Source organism: Chlamydotis macqueenii, chromosome 3 (assembly GCF_036417535.1).
Source record: "Chlamydotis macqueenii isolate bChlMac1 chromosome 3, bChlMac1.mat, whole genome shotgun sequence".
In the NCBI taxonomy this organism is placed as follows: Eukaryota; Metazoa; Chordata; class Aves; order Otidiformes; family Otididae; genus Chlamydotis; species Chlamydotis macqueenii.
The window spans coordinates 15,813,341-15,830,889 of NC_141558.1; the positions used below are offsets into that span (position 1 = coordinate 15,813,341).

The following is a 17,549-nucleotide window of genomic DNA, read 5'->3' on the forward strand; positions in this document are numbered from 1 at the left end:
GTTTGCTTTGTTAGAAAAGCAGGACTGTACACACCTAGTAGATCCATTAACAACCACACTTTTAAAATTGTTTTATTTAAAGTCCAATAGATATTCCATCTTTGTAAATTACAAAAAAAAAAAAAAATAAATACTACCATAGTACCTCCTGCCTCTGAAGTATGTTTTTGTAGAATTGTGAACAAGAGATACTTATATTGAAGTTGCTGTAAAAATTACTGGAAGTGGTAGGAAGATCTTATGCAATTATCCTGCTACAGCATCTGCATTTTAATTTGACTTTCAGCAGCTAAAGATTGTTTTACTGTAACATTAGGGTCTTGAAAATTAATAGATGAAGCCTGAGCAATTCCTTTTTAACTGCAGTCAGGAAGACTGAGGTCGATCTTGAAATAGACGTAAGGATAGTATTCTTGATTACTCAGTTGTAAGCCAGGGATGTCCATGCCAGGCTGCAAAAAGGAAACAATATGAATTTAGTACCAGTAAACAAACTGTTACACAGTTCCAAGCTACACTGGATTGCTTTTGTGCTTCTCTTCCACAGGTGGAATTGAGTTTTGTATTTGCTGTGCTTAAGATGGGGAATTGGCTACTGAGAACGTGGTGTTTGCTTGGTGTTCTCAAGCATTGAGAATGCATGCTTGGTTGCTACTTTATGAACATGTATTGTAGCGTTTTTGTGTGCTTCAGCTCTAAAGCAGCTCATTTCTTTCTCCTCCCTTCATGCACTGGGAATCTTACACTTGTGGGTTTTAGACTGTTTTAACACCTACTGGTTTATCATGATTTGTTTCTAAATCGTTTGTGTGCTTAAGATATGGGGAGGGAGAAAGCAAGTACTGCTGCTTGCTGAAGTCGTAGGTTGAGGTACTTAGTCAATGACAGCCTTTTACAGGGAACAGGTGTCACAGCCCTAGCACTTAGTTCTGAATTCATTTTCCTTGCTTTTTTTGATCTGAATGTTTATAGAAATTTTTTTCCTAGATGAACTGACGTAATTGGGGCAGACTGTTTTCAGTCCACTAGCTGTAAACATCAGATGCTTCAACAGAAAATGTAAGCAATCTCTACACCTCTCCATCATAATCTGAGCCTTCCTGTCACCCTAATCCAACCTGTAACCTCCAGGGACAGAGTGGCATCCAGGGCTCCTAGCATCACAAGATGTGAGGAGATGTGTGCTCCAGCCCCTGGACGGTGGAAGTGTTCATTTGACTAAACTGAGACAAGCTACAGTGTGTGCACTTGCAGTCCAAATACATACATCCATTATACTTGCTGCTGCGACTTCATCCAGGTGTTTGAAGACCACGTTTAGGACATCTCTCAGGCGCTTTACAGACTTCCTATTTGGCTGCAGTAGCATTGCTTGGAAATTCACTGGGAGGCCATACCTTGAAACACATCAACAGACACAATCATCTCCCGGGAAGGGGCACGCCTTTTCGCTCCTGCCCTTCTCCCTCTTCAGTCTCCCGGCACGCTAGCTGATTGTTTCTGCAGTGCACAACCTCAGTGCTGCCTTCTTATCTGAAAGCATTTTCTTTTTGAAGCAGCAAGTCAACTAAACTGTGTCTTTCTGTTTTCCCTGTGAGTGCCCTCAAAGAACTGTTTTTCATCAACTTTCTCTGTCACCTTTTTGGGGGTCATCTGTATTGCTTCCTGTGAGCCCCTGGAGCGTGGTGTGTAAGGGATGTTCCCTCCCATGAAGGAACTGCCCCAGGAAGAGCGCTGTACCTTTTGTCTTCTACAGGAATCTCTGCTGGCACTGCATGTTTACCCACTTACCTCAGGACAGATTCAACAAAAACTCTCAAGGCTTTCACATGAATCCAAGCCACAAATGCTTCACTGAAGTTCACTTTCAGCCAACGCAGTAACGGGCCCTAGGAGAACACACACATCAGTGTTGCGATGCCCTCGCTGCGTGAGGCGACTCCGTAGCTAACACCACTGGAACCATCAGGCAGCCTGTTAATGGCTCACAGTGTATCAGAAATTCAAATAACCATGGGTGAATTGTGTTATCTATCCTGTGCCTCAGTGTTCTGGGCTCAATGGAGCTCACAGGAGTCTGTTGTAACCAAAAGCCACTTCTGAGTGAGGGGCGCTGAGGTACGCCTGTAGCAAAGGCTGTCATTATCAGGCCACCAACTTGATGTGCTACTTACGTATTGTTGTTTCTTATCGGAAGCCAATTTCATCAGCTCTTCCTTTTCACATTTCAGTTCCTTCTCATCAAAATAAAATTCTCGAACCATGAACCTACAATTGAACGACATTTGCTCTCACAAGCCATAGTCCAAGCAATGTGTGTGCTCATTTCTTTCACCTCTACAGAAGCAGGTTAGGACATTCCAAAGTTGCTAGCCATTTAACTGGTTAAAGTATGTGGAGGCTGGGAGTTGTAGTCACACCCAGAAAGCAAGTTTCCTGCTGTCGGTAGAATGAGAGCAGGAAGGACAACTCCAGGATCTGTAGTTTGGTGCTTAAATAGGATCACTGCATCTGCTGCCACAGCTCCTTCCCACCCTGCCTTCTCAGTGGCTTTAGGGCCAGCAGCAGCATAAATAGTAAAGTCCTAAAAACCAGTGATGGATTCAGCTGTACTGCACACAGAACAAGCCTCACCTTATCCTCACCATCTGCTTGCGAGCCTGGCCTGCTTAGCAATCAGTGCTTCTTACCTGTTTTCCCTGGCTTTAGCCTTGAAGTCATCCATCACTTTTCTAAATAGGGTCACAGTGAAGAGTCCTCCCTCTGCATCCTCAGCAATCATTCTGGGGAAGGGAAATACACTGCTGTGATTTGACATGGCAAATCCCTCATGCCTTCTTTACCCTCCTCTTTTCCAGTTCTTTTTTTCCTTTTATGATACTGAACAACACCCTGCTTTTCAAGAACTACTGTGACTGAAATAGGGAACAAAGACTCTACTAGCACCAGCCACACTATCTCCAACGTCAAACTCCTGTGAGTTAAGTTCCTGAACCTATCGTAGTACACACATGTTCTGCCTGCCTGATTTTGCTATGATTTCTGTTAATGTTACCCCACTTTCCATGCACTTGTGTTTTTGAGACAGGCAGCAGCACACAGCTTTCTTCTTTCTCTGTGCTTTCCATTTCTTCCATTTCAGATAATACCACTGTCACCTCTTGTGCCCTAGATTGGACCTCATAGTCTGCAGGAGCTGAGCAGTAGAATATTTAATTCCCAGTAAGGACTTTTTACTCCAGGTTTTTACCAGGATAAGTCTTAATATGGCACTTGCTAATGCAAATAACAGTACACAGAATTATCCTATTCTACAGCAGGAAGCAATTAAAGATGCAAAGATAAGTTTTTGATCTTTGTAAATAGTAGTTTTCATAAAGTTGTAAGTGATTGCATGTGTCTGAATTGTGCCTGGATTACTGTAACAAATTGTTTGTCTGTCTTACACAAAAAGCAAAGGCCCTGGCTGAAAGCAGAAAGAACTAAATTACTGGAAAAGGGAACAAAACCTCATTGTAAAAAAAAAAAAAAACCTGTTTTTTTTTTTTTTTCTCTTTCATTTGCAGTTCCCTTCGACAGAGTAGTTTCTGATTTCAGTTGAGAATCAGATTGGGCAAATCTATATGTTAACATGGAGCCCATGTGTTAGACAAGGGATTCCTTCCAGGATCCAGCAATTTGAGGGGCTGAAATACTACAACTGAAAAAAACAGGAACCTTAATTTGGAATTTCACTTACTTGGTGGAGCGAGGCACTACCATATCGGAGAGGGATTCATACGTCTTCTGCCACTGTACGTAGCTTGATCTTTCAGCAACACAAAAGAAAGCACAGTAAATAAATACTATGTACTAGAAAGCAAATGTGTTGATAAATATAGTTAATCAAGCTAATGGCTTGGGGTAGAAAAGTTGGAGCTCTTCATGCTGGGTTATGTGATTAAGATACATAAAGCCTCTCCTTTCCTCTCCCAGTCACCGGCTAGGGAGAGGTTCTGCACCCTCAGTCCTCACTTTGGGTTTTGGGATGAGGAAGGGCCCAAAGCAGGAGGCTGATGGTGGGAAGAACGTGGCTTCCAGCACATACTTCCAGGCTGCCACACAGTGTCCCATGCTCCAGGACCCCTGCAGAAGCTGCCCCTGGTCCATGGGTAGGTGGGCTGTACCTGCTATGATGTGCAGCCCCAGAGCTGATCTGGTGCTATACTGGAAACATGGCAAGTGCCAGCACTGGGAGAAAGGGGTCAAGGGGATGGTGAGAGTTTGCAAAGTGAGAAGTCTGTTTATAGGGGGAATCTGAAGGAACGTGCAGATAATAAACTCAACAAATTTACCTCAAACAGCTTTTTGTAGCATAGTTTTTGCAGATGGAAAAGTGATGGTACTGTATGTGTGTTTACTGGGACAGGGCTATACAGAGAGGAAAAGTTTTGTGCAGGCTGAGAAGAACATCACGTAACTTCACAACTGATAGTGATGGCAGTCATCCTGCGAGCAGGCACTTATGAATAGACAGCCAGCAGAGGCCCTGTGAGTTTGACAGGTCTAATTCTTTTTATAAAGTAGCTAAGCTCCAGTAAGAATTTGGTTTTCCCTTTTTTTTAGCTCACACTACTCTTACCAGGAGGCTGTTTGAGAACCCACTCTATAACAGCTGAAAATCTACATCCCATTTGTGTCCTGCTCCGAGTTCAGAGCAGTCTTTCTCTCTTTCTTTTGTGCCAGCATCACTCTTGGCAGAAACTGTTCTTTCGTCTTTGCTAACAGCTCCACACCAGCCGCAGCACAGATGAGCTGCCCCAACCTGACCCAGTATCACCTGGATCCAGTGCTTTGTCTGAAACTCAATGCCACACCAAGCACACGTGCATGTACTGTTGCCTTACTTTGGCACCACGACGAGCAGCGTGATAAGATACTCGGAATTCAGAACAAAGTCTTCTTTATGCACAATATCTGCTAGGGTCCGAGTCAGCAGATTTCCTCTATGGTAAAAAAGACAAAGGAAACGTATTTTCAGATGTTTTTTCAGATGTTTGTTCAACTCAAGCTAGCTGGCACTGGTAGACACCAGAAATGCCAGGATTTAAAGGTGGACACGATGGTCAGAAGAAGATAGGCCTGGACCACAGGGTCTCCCTTCTTCTCCCTCATCACCTTGCTGGAGGACTGGCACTGCTCATGTTCCCCACACAGAACTTCTGCCTCTTTCCAGATGCTCAAAGCTGATGTCGGAACTGGAGAGATACTGAGAATACAAACAGTGCCAAGAAAGCGGAAACGGGAATTAATATCTCCTTGTCCCTCCTGCCCATGTTTATCCACATGCAAGTGGCCTGAGACAAATGTGTCTTAACAGGAAGCACAGGCCAGTGGTGCTGGCTAGCAGTGGCGAGGCATGGACACAGAAACTCAGCAGAGAGAGGGGGAGACATCACTGCCATATGGCTCTGCTGGCCCTCGTGGGCACCACAGTCCCCATGTTGAGCAGGTCTCCATGAGAGACAGCATTTTTTTGACAAAGTCATTCTGGACTACGACCTGGAAGTATTTTTCCTATGATTTCTGGTTGGGTTCAGCAGAGTTGGTCCCAGGCATGCTCATTGTCACTCCACATTCAGAACAAAATTCCAACCACCCTGGAACTCGGTTCGAGCCCCTGTAAGTATCTTCCTTGGGTAAGGGCTGGTTTCTAGGCAGGCTACCAGCCTGACTGGCTGCAGTGCCAGGAAGGTGAGAACCTGCCTCTGTCCTGTGCCCAGAGCAAGGGGCCTGAGTAGAAAAGAGTGGCACATACAAGCACGTGTTGTGCGAGGGCTTGCACAGCATCTTCCAAGTTGCTCTACTTACTGGAATTTACTATTCTCCCCAGTGGTACTCTGGAGAAAATCCAGATATCAAGCACTGACATAGACAAAGAGCATAAAAAGTTGAAGAGAGAAGAGAACATTTGGGAAGCCCTGACAGAGCATTAAGCGGACTAACAGAATGAAACAAAAGAAAGAAAAATGTAAGCATGATGCTGGTGAGGTAGGCACAGTGGGGAAGGAGAAAAGATGACTTTGCCTGGAATACTGTAAAGCTGACTTTCTGAACACCATTTGCAGAGGTCCCATAGGAAACTGCTCTGTCTTGCAAAGGAATCCACCCATTGACCCAGCTGATCTAATTTCTGACTCCCTGAAATCTCATCAGAACAATACAGTGCATTTGGGTCTGACTCTTTCCGAGACTGTCTGCTCACACTGCCAGTAAAATCCTATTAGGGACTTTAGTCTCCTCGAACTTATTTTGAGACATGCTGATCACACCAACTCCCCTCCTCTGGCTTTTGCTGGGTCATGCTCAGCATGCCCTAAAGCCTGAAAAATTTCTTCCCACCAGAACAGACATGGTCCATTGCACAGCAATGGGTGTGAGCACGCACTGTCCTCAGCGCAGTCGTGCAGCGTTCCTGACACGAACAGGCACCTGCTATACTTACACAGTTTTTTTCTCCAGGTTTTGCAAATTTCCTTTAATGTTGTTGTATGCAGCTGATCGGGTCTTTAGGTCTGTTTCTATTTGAGTCACTTGCTAAAACGAAGCAAACAAAGTGAGTCAACTTGGTGGCTGAGGTGTTGTCCTCGCCCCCCTCCTGGAACCTCTGCACCTTAATACAAGGACACAGCTGTCAGCCCCTCATAAAGCCACCTGGTTGTGGCCAAGAGGGACCCCAGGTCAGAGCCCCCTGGGGCAAAGGCCTCTGCAGAAAGTCAGCTGCAGTCAGCTGTGGCTGTGGGTATTACAGCTGGGCCTAAGGAGCAAGTCCACGGTTTCATTTGTCATCTAGCTGGAACCACACATCACACCTTCCTGAATGGACGGGCAGTGTAAATAATTCATCCAACCTGCAAGGCGTTTGAGTGAATGTCAGGCCAACGATTTTGCAGAAATCCAAAATGGAAAATAATATGACAGCATATAAAAACAATAAAATACTACAATGCAGGGGATTAAAGTGCAGAAACCATGTCAATATATTCTAATATACCTGGTAAGGTGCCATACATTTACAGACTGGATAGGTTTAAATATAAGTATCATTACTATTACAGTAGAAATTAAAATAATAGCAGTGTTTCAGTGCAGAGTGTGTGCTTCTGAGCCTGTTCCTGCCCAAACCAAAGGCAAAGCTCGCATTGACTGCCAGGAGAGGAGGGACCAAAAACTGCCAAGAAGACATGCTTCCGCATGCTGATGTCTTCTTAAAAATTCAGAGTACGATTTACCTTTGCTAATGCTTCTGCTATATTCTTCAGCGGCTGCTTTATGGGATATTTGGCCATGTCCCACTCAAAGCGTGTCAGGTAGCTAATTAGGTCAACTGCAAATGCAAAGAGATGCATTAAAGCAGACAGCTTACCAGATGGCAGGTCAAAGTTTGGATAGTAGTCCCCACCTATAGCCTAGGTACAATTTCGATTAACATTAGTGATGGGTGTGAACCAGAAGCCCACCTCACAGAAATCCTCACAGAAATTTGATCTAGATCAAATCCGCACAGATCACATGCTCAATCTAATTACCTTTCTAGACATCCCCAAACTTAGAAATTGAACAATAAATCTTTTCCGCATTACACTTAACAATACAGAACAAGCATTACTGCAAAATTAGCTGTATCAGCAGGACATAGCAATGTGCAGCCATTCTTCTTTACAGCAGAAACAGCTTCACGTAACCTCAACCTTGATTATTGCAATAAACCTGAATTTAATCCTGGCAAGAGCTATCAGAAAAAATATTTTGTGCCCAGGATCAGCAGTAATACTGGGGACTGTTGGGAGTTTGATCAAAGGTATCAAGAGCGTAGTTGATATCGCTTTTCTGTGATGCTGTCAAGCGGTCACTAGAAATCAAACAAATTCAGGTGCGATGAGAAATTCTTCATTGACTTTGCATGCAGAGCTCCCCACATCACACAAAGCCATACGGTATTTCTCTAAATGTATAAATTCAGCCACATCATCCAACAACAGACATCCACAGCAAGGCCCTGTGCATGCAGCTCCACAAAACAAGGTACTACAGGGATCCATGGCTTCCCAGAATCGAGAGGAGATGACAGCTAGGATATTCAGCTCCTGGAACAGGATCATGCTGTTTCACTCTGTTTCAAGACCAAGGCTCCTTAGCATCAGAAAAATATTAAGGCTTGGTACATTATGGTACCAAGTAAGGAATTCTCCAGCAGCTCTGCCTAACCTGAGTCCTGAGAGCCCTTAGGGTACCAAGCACATCCCTACATAGTGTACTTCAGCAACTTCATGGGACGAGGATGAAGTCATGCATCCTGCCACAACAAGGACTGGGGCTTGGGGCTGTCCTGCTGCAGGTTAGAGAGTCTGGAGGAAGGCAGCAGGCAAGGTCTCTGTGTCTAGACAAAGAAGCCAGAGGCAATGTCACCAGCATGGTGGGCCTTCTTCCAGCCCAGGAGGGTGAACACGGTGAATATCTGGGAAGTTGCTCTGGGAAGACGGGGAGCGAAACAAGCTCAAGGTGCCACGGTGAAAGGAGAGGCACGCTGGGGCCGTTCAGTGCTCTTCGCTCGCTCGTCCCACGGCGAGGTCGGAGTACACTTTCTTGTGGGCTGAACTTTCAGGATGTGGGGAAAACTTTATGAACTGAGATGCATGAGAGGAATGTGAAAAGTCATACAGCTGCCATACTACCAGGCTGAGGGTACTACCTTGTCTCATGTGACACCCAATACCCTTGGCAGGAGAGTGCTACACTTTCCATGGGTTTCTCTCACCCTACAACAGAGTCAGTTTACCCTATCAGATTTCCAAAGCATGGAAAGTCTTATGTTAGGAGGAAACGGGCTGCTTATCAATGGATAAACTGCCTCGGAGGCAGAGAGCACTGGCATGATGATGTTCTCCTCCTCTTTCTTTAAAAACCACAGCTATGAAAACCTCCTCCACATCCAACAGACAGGGGACATGAGGCAAAGACCCAACCCCTCCTGCTAAGGTCTGACCGGGAATCTGCAAATTCTCCTGCATAGAGAGTGTGTGGGAAGGGGGCAAAACGGCAGAAGGCAGGGAGAGCGATCCTGCAGCTCCTGCATGCGCAGTTCTCTGGCAGAACTTGCTCATGGTCTCTAGGGGGAAGGCAGAGAGGTCAAAAATACTTCACCCCTGAGTAGTGCTCTGGAACTGCACCAGTGAAGCAGCCTGATCTTAGGGATGGCACAAACTACTGTGAGCACACTAGCAGAACTGAGCTTAAAATGCCAAGCAGTCCAAACACCCTGATGCTCCTGGAACGGCACCTCTCATCTATGGAACCTGTCAAGTCACTTCTAAAAGACCTCACATAGCTGCCCATCCAGGAGCGATGCTTCCTACTTACCCCAACATGCTCACAGCTGCCCAGGAACCCCTCAGCCTGAACCTCTCGTAACTCTGATTTACTCACCCAGCTCTAAGAGGCAATGTTAAATACCTTCCCTTCAAAACAATTAATTCTTCAAAATTGTTATGCTACCCATTTTGCTTTGTTTTGAGCTAATTATAAAGATTGGAGTTATTCCACCACTTACCAAATTTAAGAATTCATTTGGGTTTAACACTAGCATAAATGAAAGATAATTTGATCTGAATCTTTGAAGAAAAGCTTTACTCAATTTCAGATTTTTTTAGTCTGTCATAAGTAAGAAAGCATTTCCTGCTGTTGTGATATACTAAAATTCCCTTTATTACACAAACTCGCATTTTCCTTCTATAAGAGAGACATCTTCACGTGACTGCTTCTGACTGTTGCCCACTGGAAAGTAGTGTGTTTGTGTTCACTCAACTAAAAGTACTGTATTTTGTAGTACTTTGCATTTTTCTTCACACAAATCCAATCAAACAATTGTTAGACACACAGCTGCCATCTTCATCAGTTCATGGACCAAACTGCTGTCAAGAATATATACAACCGAGATAAAATCAGAAAACTTGTATAGCATAACTTCAAACAAAATTTGAGTCGGGACAGTCTAATAGTCTGAAATGGGCTCATGCAGCAAAAAGTAATGTCTTAGATTTTTTTTTTTCTGATTTCACAACCTCAATGAAGTCTTCAACTTTAGGGTCCTTTTGCTGAAGTCTTCAACTTTAGGGTCCTTTTGCTAAACAGAAAGGGGAGGAGGAAGAATTCGTACAGCAAAGTTGCTGCTGCTTATGAAGAATGACACTGGAATATATTAAGGGAATCCTCACATATTAAAGCTGACTCAATTTTTTAAGATGCAGTCAATAATCTCGGAAAGGTTAATGTCTTAGTTTAATATGATTTGTTTAGATGACCAAATTCAGACAGAGGAGAGAAATTAGTAACACATACAAGTAATTTCCACATCCTTCTATTACAACACAGGCATGCAGAGCTGATAGGAAAGGAAAATGGTTTAAAAAGAGAAAACAAAGGAAACAAAGGAAATAAGTGTTGTTTCTCAAGTCATAGGGATATCGTGATCAAGCTACGAGGTTGTTACTTGAGAAATCCACCGTAACCTGATCACTGTATCTCTACAACCAGACCAAGACTTGTCTCTAGCACTAAAACACACAAATGCATGCTTGTAACACCACTGCAATCATCAATCCTCAACATACTTTTGAGACATTTCATTTTATCCTTTAGTCCTGAAACACAGTAAGTGGAATTATTGCACTTGTCAAGCGGTTGCACTCATGAAACGTCACTCTTATGCCATGCAAGGAGCACATTTCTAAAAGGACTTCCTCCCCATCCTTTACTCATACAGATCTGAAGCACAACATTGCAAACAGTCAAAGGGTGATGGAGTGTGTACTGTTAGTTTATTTTAAAGTGTCATTCTACAAGCCTGTAACTAGCACGTGTAACATCCATTTTTCTTGTACTTTTCCAGGATAGCTGGGGAGGAATTTGCTATGAAACACTCTCACACTGCCAGCCAAGGCAGGACATCACTGGAATGCATCTCCTCCTAACAGGAGCAGCACATCCATGTCCTGCCGGCTCCTGGCATGGCCTTGTGAGTGCAGCCCCAGCTCCGTGCTTTGGAGCTGTTGCCTTACACGTCCACTGTGATGTCAGAAATCCACATTTCACAATGTGATCTATCCCAGCACTACAATAACGAAGGCAAATCACTAACAGATCACTGACAGATGTCATGCACCCATACAGAATGAGATTTAGCTGCCTGTAAGAGATCAAGCCCATACAGGGCACAGAAAGTGCTAGGTCATTTTAGGAATGAAGTGATGTTTCCTGCTTTCCTCCTCACTTCTCAGCTCTGGTGTTAGAAACTAGTTCAATACTAGATGCTGAACACTGCCCTGGAAGCAAAGTTGCCACTGGATAAAGCTTCTGCTAATTTTGAGAAAAATGGGAGCAGGCTAGATGTGTTCTTAAAAAATGTTGCTGATGGCTGTCCTTTCTAATGTGTGAGTGTTTCAATTCTACATGTTCATACTTTGAAGCAAACACAGGCAGCATCGATGCATTAAAGAATACACATTCACAGCACCCACCTCCATTGGCCAGAAGATTTTCCTGGACTTTATCTTTTGAGTCCTCCATAACTTCTCCAATGTACTGGGCTATTTTCTTTATTACGCTTAGGTGTAACAAGAGAAGCTTTGTTAGTGAAGAAACAAAACAAAAATAAAACAGTTGCCACAATGATCTGATAAACTCAGAGATGCCCAAACAAAACACTTTGAAAGCAAGGCAGGTTAATTTTCAATTCAAATAATGATAAACAACCTATGGCATATTGCAGAACTAAATGCCTTATTTCTAAATACACTGATCTCTGCAAACACATAGGTAACATCATCTCCCCAGTGCTCTAGACTTCCAGAAGATCAAGAGTCAGTCTTCTGTACACTCACAATACTCACAGCAGAAACCAGAAGGCAAAAAAATCCATGTTTAAAACTCTAAAGGTGATGGAGGAACAAGAGGCTACATACAGACTAACACTGGCTGAAAATCTGTTCCATGGGATGCTAAATAAACCCTTAGGGCTTGCTGAGATAAAGGTTCTTACAAAGTACTCGAGAGGAAAACAATAATGTTCTCTTGTTTAATAGGGAGACTTTCCTTCTTACTCCTCTTCTTTAAGGGCTTCTTTCTCTCTTCTCTTTAGCACGGTGGACAAGACACTCCCTTAAGGTGTGGGAGAACTAGATTCAATTCCTCCTTCTGCCAGATTCAGAGCAGTGAATTGACCAGAGCCCCTCCTGGAGAACATTGCCTCCCCATAGTTACTTATTTTTTGCTTATATTAAGAAATGGATTCATCAAGTCCCTCCAGCAGTAGATACCCCTGGCCCTAGTCAAAGCACCTATTGCATACAGGCCAAAAGCCTTTCCGGTTTTTCTACTACCCTTCTGTACTCAGAAGTATTCACAGAATTTGGCCTTCAGTTCCCTAACCCTCCCAGGCTGACTACACCTTGTAATAAAAAGCAACAGCTATAAAGTCTGATCATGAAATTGGCAGGGACATGAATTGGACATGATTCTCAGCATGGCGACATGGAGCGGAGCATAAGGGCAGGCTGCTTCTCCCTTTCTTTCCTTACAGAGGGGAGACTACTACAGCTGGAGACTGAAAGGGCACCTGCAGTGTTCAGACAATGTGTCTTGTGACATCCTGTGGCTTTCAAGAGTTCAGGAAACAGACTTCAGGCCAGGCACAGACACCATGATGGCATCAGAGAAAAGGATTTTCTCTGATGTGCTGCAAAGTAGCAGTAATTCACAGAGGTAAAGATTCCCTCTATTTCCATTCCTGTAAAGAAACTCACAGTCTTTGCAAAGGTTTTCCAGTCCTGTGATAGGGAGGAAAAATCTGAGATTGCTAATGTATACACTGGGCTGGAGCAATGTTCTCCAGTTCCGCCTTACTCTCTGTGACTTGCTTTGCAACCTGTGAAATGCAAGCAGGATTCACTCATCCAGTACATTCCCCATGCAAAGACAGAACATGCACCCTGCACATCACTCATGTCTGAGGCAAGCGAGAGGAACCAGACGCCCAGAGGAGCCCCACTGACTACAGTGGCATCCAACAGTGAGCAGCTTTCACATCCAACCCTTAAACCTCTGCCTTTAGATGAGATGAATCCCTCCTTGAGTAAATATATCGCTCAGATGATGTATTATAAAAGGAGAGAATTTCAGCTAAACTGCCTTGAGCAGTAGTAACAAAAATCTGTAAAGAGAATAACTCCATTTAGCCTATTATTATGGCTCGGAAGATTCTCACATTTTGCTTCTGAAATTGCTGCAATGTCATTATTTAAAGAAAAAAAATGTCTTAGACTGTTTAAAACATACTGTGTACCATCTGCTACCAGCTAGACCTCCAAAATACTTTGGGGAGCAGAAGCCCAGCCACTTGAGGCCACAGCAGAATGCTCAGGAGAGCACTCAGGAGAGCCCCCAGGTAAGAGTGACTGAGGGGATCGTCAGCTTGAGAGAGCTCCATGCTACCACATGGTGATATGGAAAAACACTTTGCCTCCCAGTGTAAATAAATAACAAAAGTATGTGGAAACAACAGATCCTGCAAACTCTTGCCCCTTCTCTGCTGTCCTGGCAGGAGGCAGTGCTGACAGGTTTGTGCTGCCTGGCTTTATTGGCAGTTGTGTTTATCTAGCAACAGTTCAGCAGGCCGCTGTTTCAGAGGAGCAGGAACATAAACTCTCAGGTCATTTGAACAGGCTTGTAACCCTCTGGATGCCACTTACTTCAACCAAGTGCGAGTGCTTGGCATTTAACCCTTGAACCAGAATTTAGGCTCAAACCCCTGGGCATTTATTTACTGCAAAATGCTTCTGTACGTCCTTGTGGGACTTGATCTGTGTAGATTATTCTTTGCTATTACTCTAATGCATTTTTCTTATTTTTTAACACATTTTTCTTATCTTCAAATCTCACTGGTCCTTCTTGGTTACCTAGCTGGATAGGCAAACAAGACAATAGGAAGAGTCCTTACCTCAGTAGCTTATGGTGGAATGGCCTCAATGACCCCTTTGCTTGGTAGCATGTCATACAGTAATGTAATTATTGGCATTAAAGGGACAATTAGTGGAGTAAAGTGGCATTCAGCTTGAACAAGGAGCTGTACTATGTTGTCAAGTTAAGACAAAGGGCACAGAAGGACACAGTGAGCCTAGGAAGCTCATACTGACCTTTCACTTAAAATTACCCTCCCTGATCTCACATGGATCCTGCAGACAGCTTTTCAGAAGTCCTAATTCTTCAGAAGGCTGGGAATTAGCTAAGACTTTCTGAAAATCAGTCCTGCATGATTTTTGGCAGCCCTCAAACCAAGATCACGCAGTTGCTTGCCTGTCTGCTGCCCTGACTAGAGACACCTTCCATTAGAACAGATAGCAGGTGTTGGCACTGTCTCTCCTGAAATTTGCCCCTATCCCCGCTTCATGAAGAATCTCTGCAGTATGAACCAGAGGTCTGAACATGTTTACAAAGAACTTGGGGCAGATTTTTTGGCAGGGTCAAAATGGAGAAGGTTTTCTTGGTGAACTAAGTATTAAGTTGCTCTGTCCTGCTAAAAATCCTTAAAAAAGCAAATAGGGTTAGGTTTTAGGCAGTCCTGTGAGGAGCAGGGAGTTGGATTTGATGATCCTTACAGGTCCCTTCCAACTTGAGATATTCTATGATTCTAAAAAGATCGATGTTGTGTGCAACCCAGAATGACCAAATGTAATCATCCTAATACAGCCCTGCTGTAGTACCTGTAAAGTAGAAAAAAAAAATCCTACAGAGAAATATATTCTAGCAGACTTACTTTTACCCAAACTGCCTATCACAGAGGTATACAGTTTATATCAGTATTTCTGTATGTGTTTGCAACTGCTAGACAAAATCTATGAAAGTATCAAAAACATTTAGACAAACAAATACTTACCAGTCCTGGCTGAGGGGAAAAAGGCAAAAAGCCCCAGAGCTAACACATGCTTCTGTGACCAAGACCACAACTGTATGTGAGGTATGCTTCCAAAGCAAAAAAAAAAAACCAACTCAAAAAACAAAAAACCACCAACAAAACCCCACCAAACTGAAAAAAACCCAGCAGCTTGTACTTTCATTGCCTCAATAACAAAGTTTACTTTGTGCCATGAAGCACTTTACAACCTGCCATTTTCTCAGCTTGCTATACTTATTATTCTTTGTACAGCCAGGTCACTCTGGCCAAAAAGGCAATCTGGGCAATGATCATCAAGAAGATCATGTGATTCTTTGCACAAGCAGGTTTCATACAATGTGAGCCAATATTCTGAATTTCAAGGAGTCTAAAAGTCTGAGAGGGGGACCTCTGTAGTTCATTCAGAAGAACTTATTCCTTAGAACTCCTACATCTGGTTGAAAAGGGGCAGAAGGCTCAAGAGAAATATTCTAGGAAAATAAGATCAGGGAGGGCTTCATATTCTCAAAATGCTATTTTATTAAGTTTCTGGAAGATGTTCTTTAAAAAAAAACCAAAAACCAAACTTTTTTTTAGCTGTTTCCCTTTGAGAAACAGCCTCCCTAGCACTGGCACTGCCACTCAAACATATCGCTGTGCAGACAGAACTATCACTGACTTAATTAATCCAAATTTAAAGGAATGGTCCTTCCTTTGTGATGATTCCACGACAATCCACACAAGGGTTAAACAAAGCCTATCTGCTTTAGTTCAGCTGTAGTCCGGGCTGAACTGAGTCAGACCGAGGTGAACACAAGGACATACCGTCTGACAAAAACAATGTCTGTTTCTCATTTGTAGGTAGTAAATAAGATCTATTTTACCTTTCAGCAAAGCTATCAAGTTTTCCCAACTCATCTGACAGACCAACAAGAGCATCCAGTGTCCCCACCTGTGCAAAAGATGAGAAGTAAGTGAAAGATGCACAAGTCTGTCTAAGGCTTCTGTTCGCAGAGTCTTAGGGACACCAACTTGTGTTTAGCACTTGTGAATTCAATTGCTTGGCAGAACTTTATCTACTGAGTGGAAAATAGCAGCAATTCCTTTATCCGAGACCCAGGGCATAAAAAGCCTTTTCCAATAGAGGAAAAAATGTATGTGCAGTCTCAAGATTACACGTCAGTGTCTTCCTTCCTGTTTTCATTCCTGTGTCATCAAATAGCATAGACTGGTCTTTTACACGATAAAATAGTGACTAGAAATGCACACAATATACATACAAACAAATCCGATGTATTGAGCAGACCAGGGAAGCAGCACTTATTCAAAAAGGTGTCTCTGTTGGCCTTCTTTGCTGGGTAATGTAACCGAATATACAGATACATCCATTTCCCAAAGAGTAATGTACATTACAGCACTGTTTTCTCTGTTGGCAGTCTTACTGGCATGCTTCTAGATACCCAGCTACTCCCCTTACGTTAGCGATCCAAGCGTACAATGCTGTACGACTTTCATGACTGGGAGCAAAAAGTAATGGCATGCAATAGATGAGTAACTGAGCCGGCCCTCTTCACTGCTGATACGTATATCCTCCCAATGGGAAGGTCAGCTTCAAGCACAATGACTGCTTTTCTCTCTGACCAATCTTCAGCTGACTGAACACAGCTCATCCCCCGACTGCCATCATCTTCTACTTTCTGCACATTATCCCAAAAGACAAATCCCACATTTATCCCACAAGTCTTTAGCCCTGTCTAATCCTGCTGTGTCGCCCGCCCATACACAAACCCCTTCCTCATTTACCTTTAAGTCTGGAATATGAAATTTGCTGTTGCTGGACAGGTTGGATTTCAACGTCACTGTGTTCATTCTTTCCCATGCCTGCAGATTTGTTTTGTCTCCCGGGGCAGAAATCAGCCAGAACTCCAACATGATCCAATATTTTCTCTTTGCTCCTGGTCACTGTAGAAACACAAAGCAGGTAAGAGGCTAAAAGAGCACCGCACAAAACAAGCTCTTCCCTAAGAAGAGAAAAAGTTAGAATAGACTAATGAGGGGTTTTTTTTTGTTTTTTTCCCAGAAACACAAGGACAGTGAGTCAGTCCTGTGTCTCAGGCTGAAGTGAACATGACCTTCTCCAGAATGTCACGGAGCTGTTCCATCCAGTTTCTGAAGAAGAAAGTAAGCTTCCTCCTCTCTTTTTCCCTCCCAGCCTCTTCCACTCGCCTTGCACTGTAAATCCAGTCTCCATTAAGGAGTTCGGGAACTTCACTAAACCATCCAAATGTGATTGAGGATTTCTGCTTGGTAAATACCATCTCTCAAATTTCTGGACATTTGTAGGCAAAGCTGAAAACAAGATGTGAAAAGACAACCTACAGGCTGCAGAAGATGCCAGTGATGAGAGGGAATGTCACTTTCCCCCGTGTTTTCGTCCCAGGTGGGACAGGGAAGAGCTGGCGGAAGGCAAGTAGCGGCATACAGAGCCAGTATCAGCCGAACAACACGGATCTAACAGCCGCGAAAATCCACGGGAGACAACCGCGCTGGTGTCAAACCCCCGCCGCCCCGGGAGCCCAGCGCT

The 17,549-nt window shown here is 43.6% G+C and overlaps 1 protein-coding gene across 2 annotated transcripts; it reads right to left on the minus strand.

The window, feature by feature from the left end:
• Window positions 1–273: 273 nt before the first annotated feature.
• Window positions 274–16,897, minus strand: ATP6V1C2 (ATPase H+ transporting V1 subunit C2). 2 transcript variants are annotated; one of them, XM_086744580.1, is made up of 13 exons: window positions 16,769–16,897; window positions 15,850–15,917; window positions 11,556–11,641; window positions 10,650–10,679; window positions 7,272–7,366; window positions 6,485–6,576; window positions 4,887–4,985; window positions 3,740–3,808; window positions 2,691–2,783; window positions 2,175–2,268; window positions 1,792–1,889; window positions 1,268–1,397; window positions 274–452 (listed from the first exon to the last, which is right to left on the minus strand). In XM_086744580.1, exons 1-13 carry the CDS (start codon window positions 16,895–16,897, stop codon window positions 357–359), a joined length of 1,179 nt encoding a protein of 392 aa, XP_086600706.1. In that variant the 3' UTR covers window positions 274–356. The 2 variants fall into 2 exon arrangements, with proteins under 2 accessions (XP_086600706.1, XP_010114737.1); XM_010116435.2 differs by lacking the exon at window positions 10,650–10,679.
• Between the last annotated feature and the right edge of the window lie 652 nt (window positions 16,898–17,549).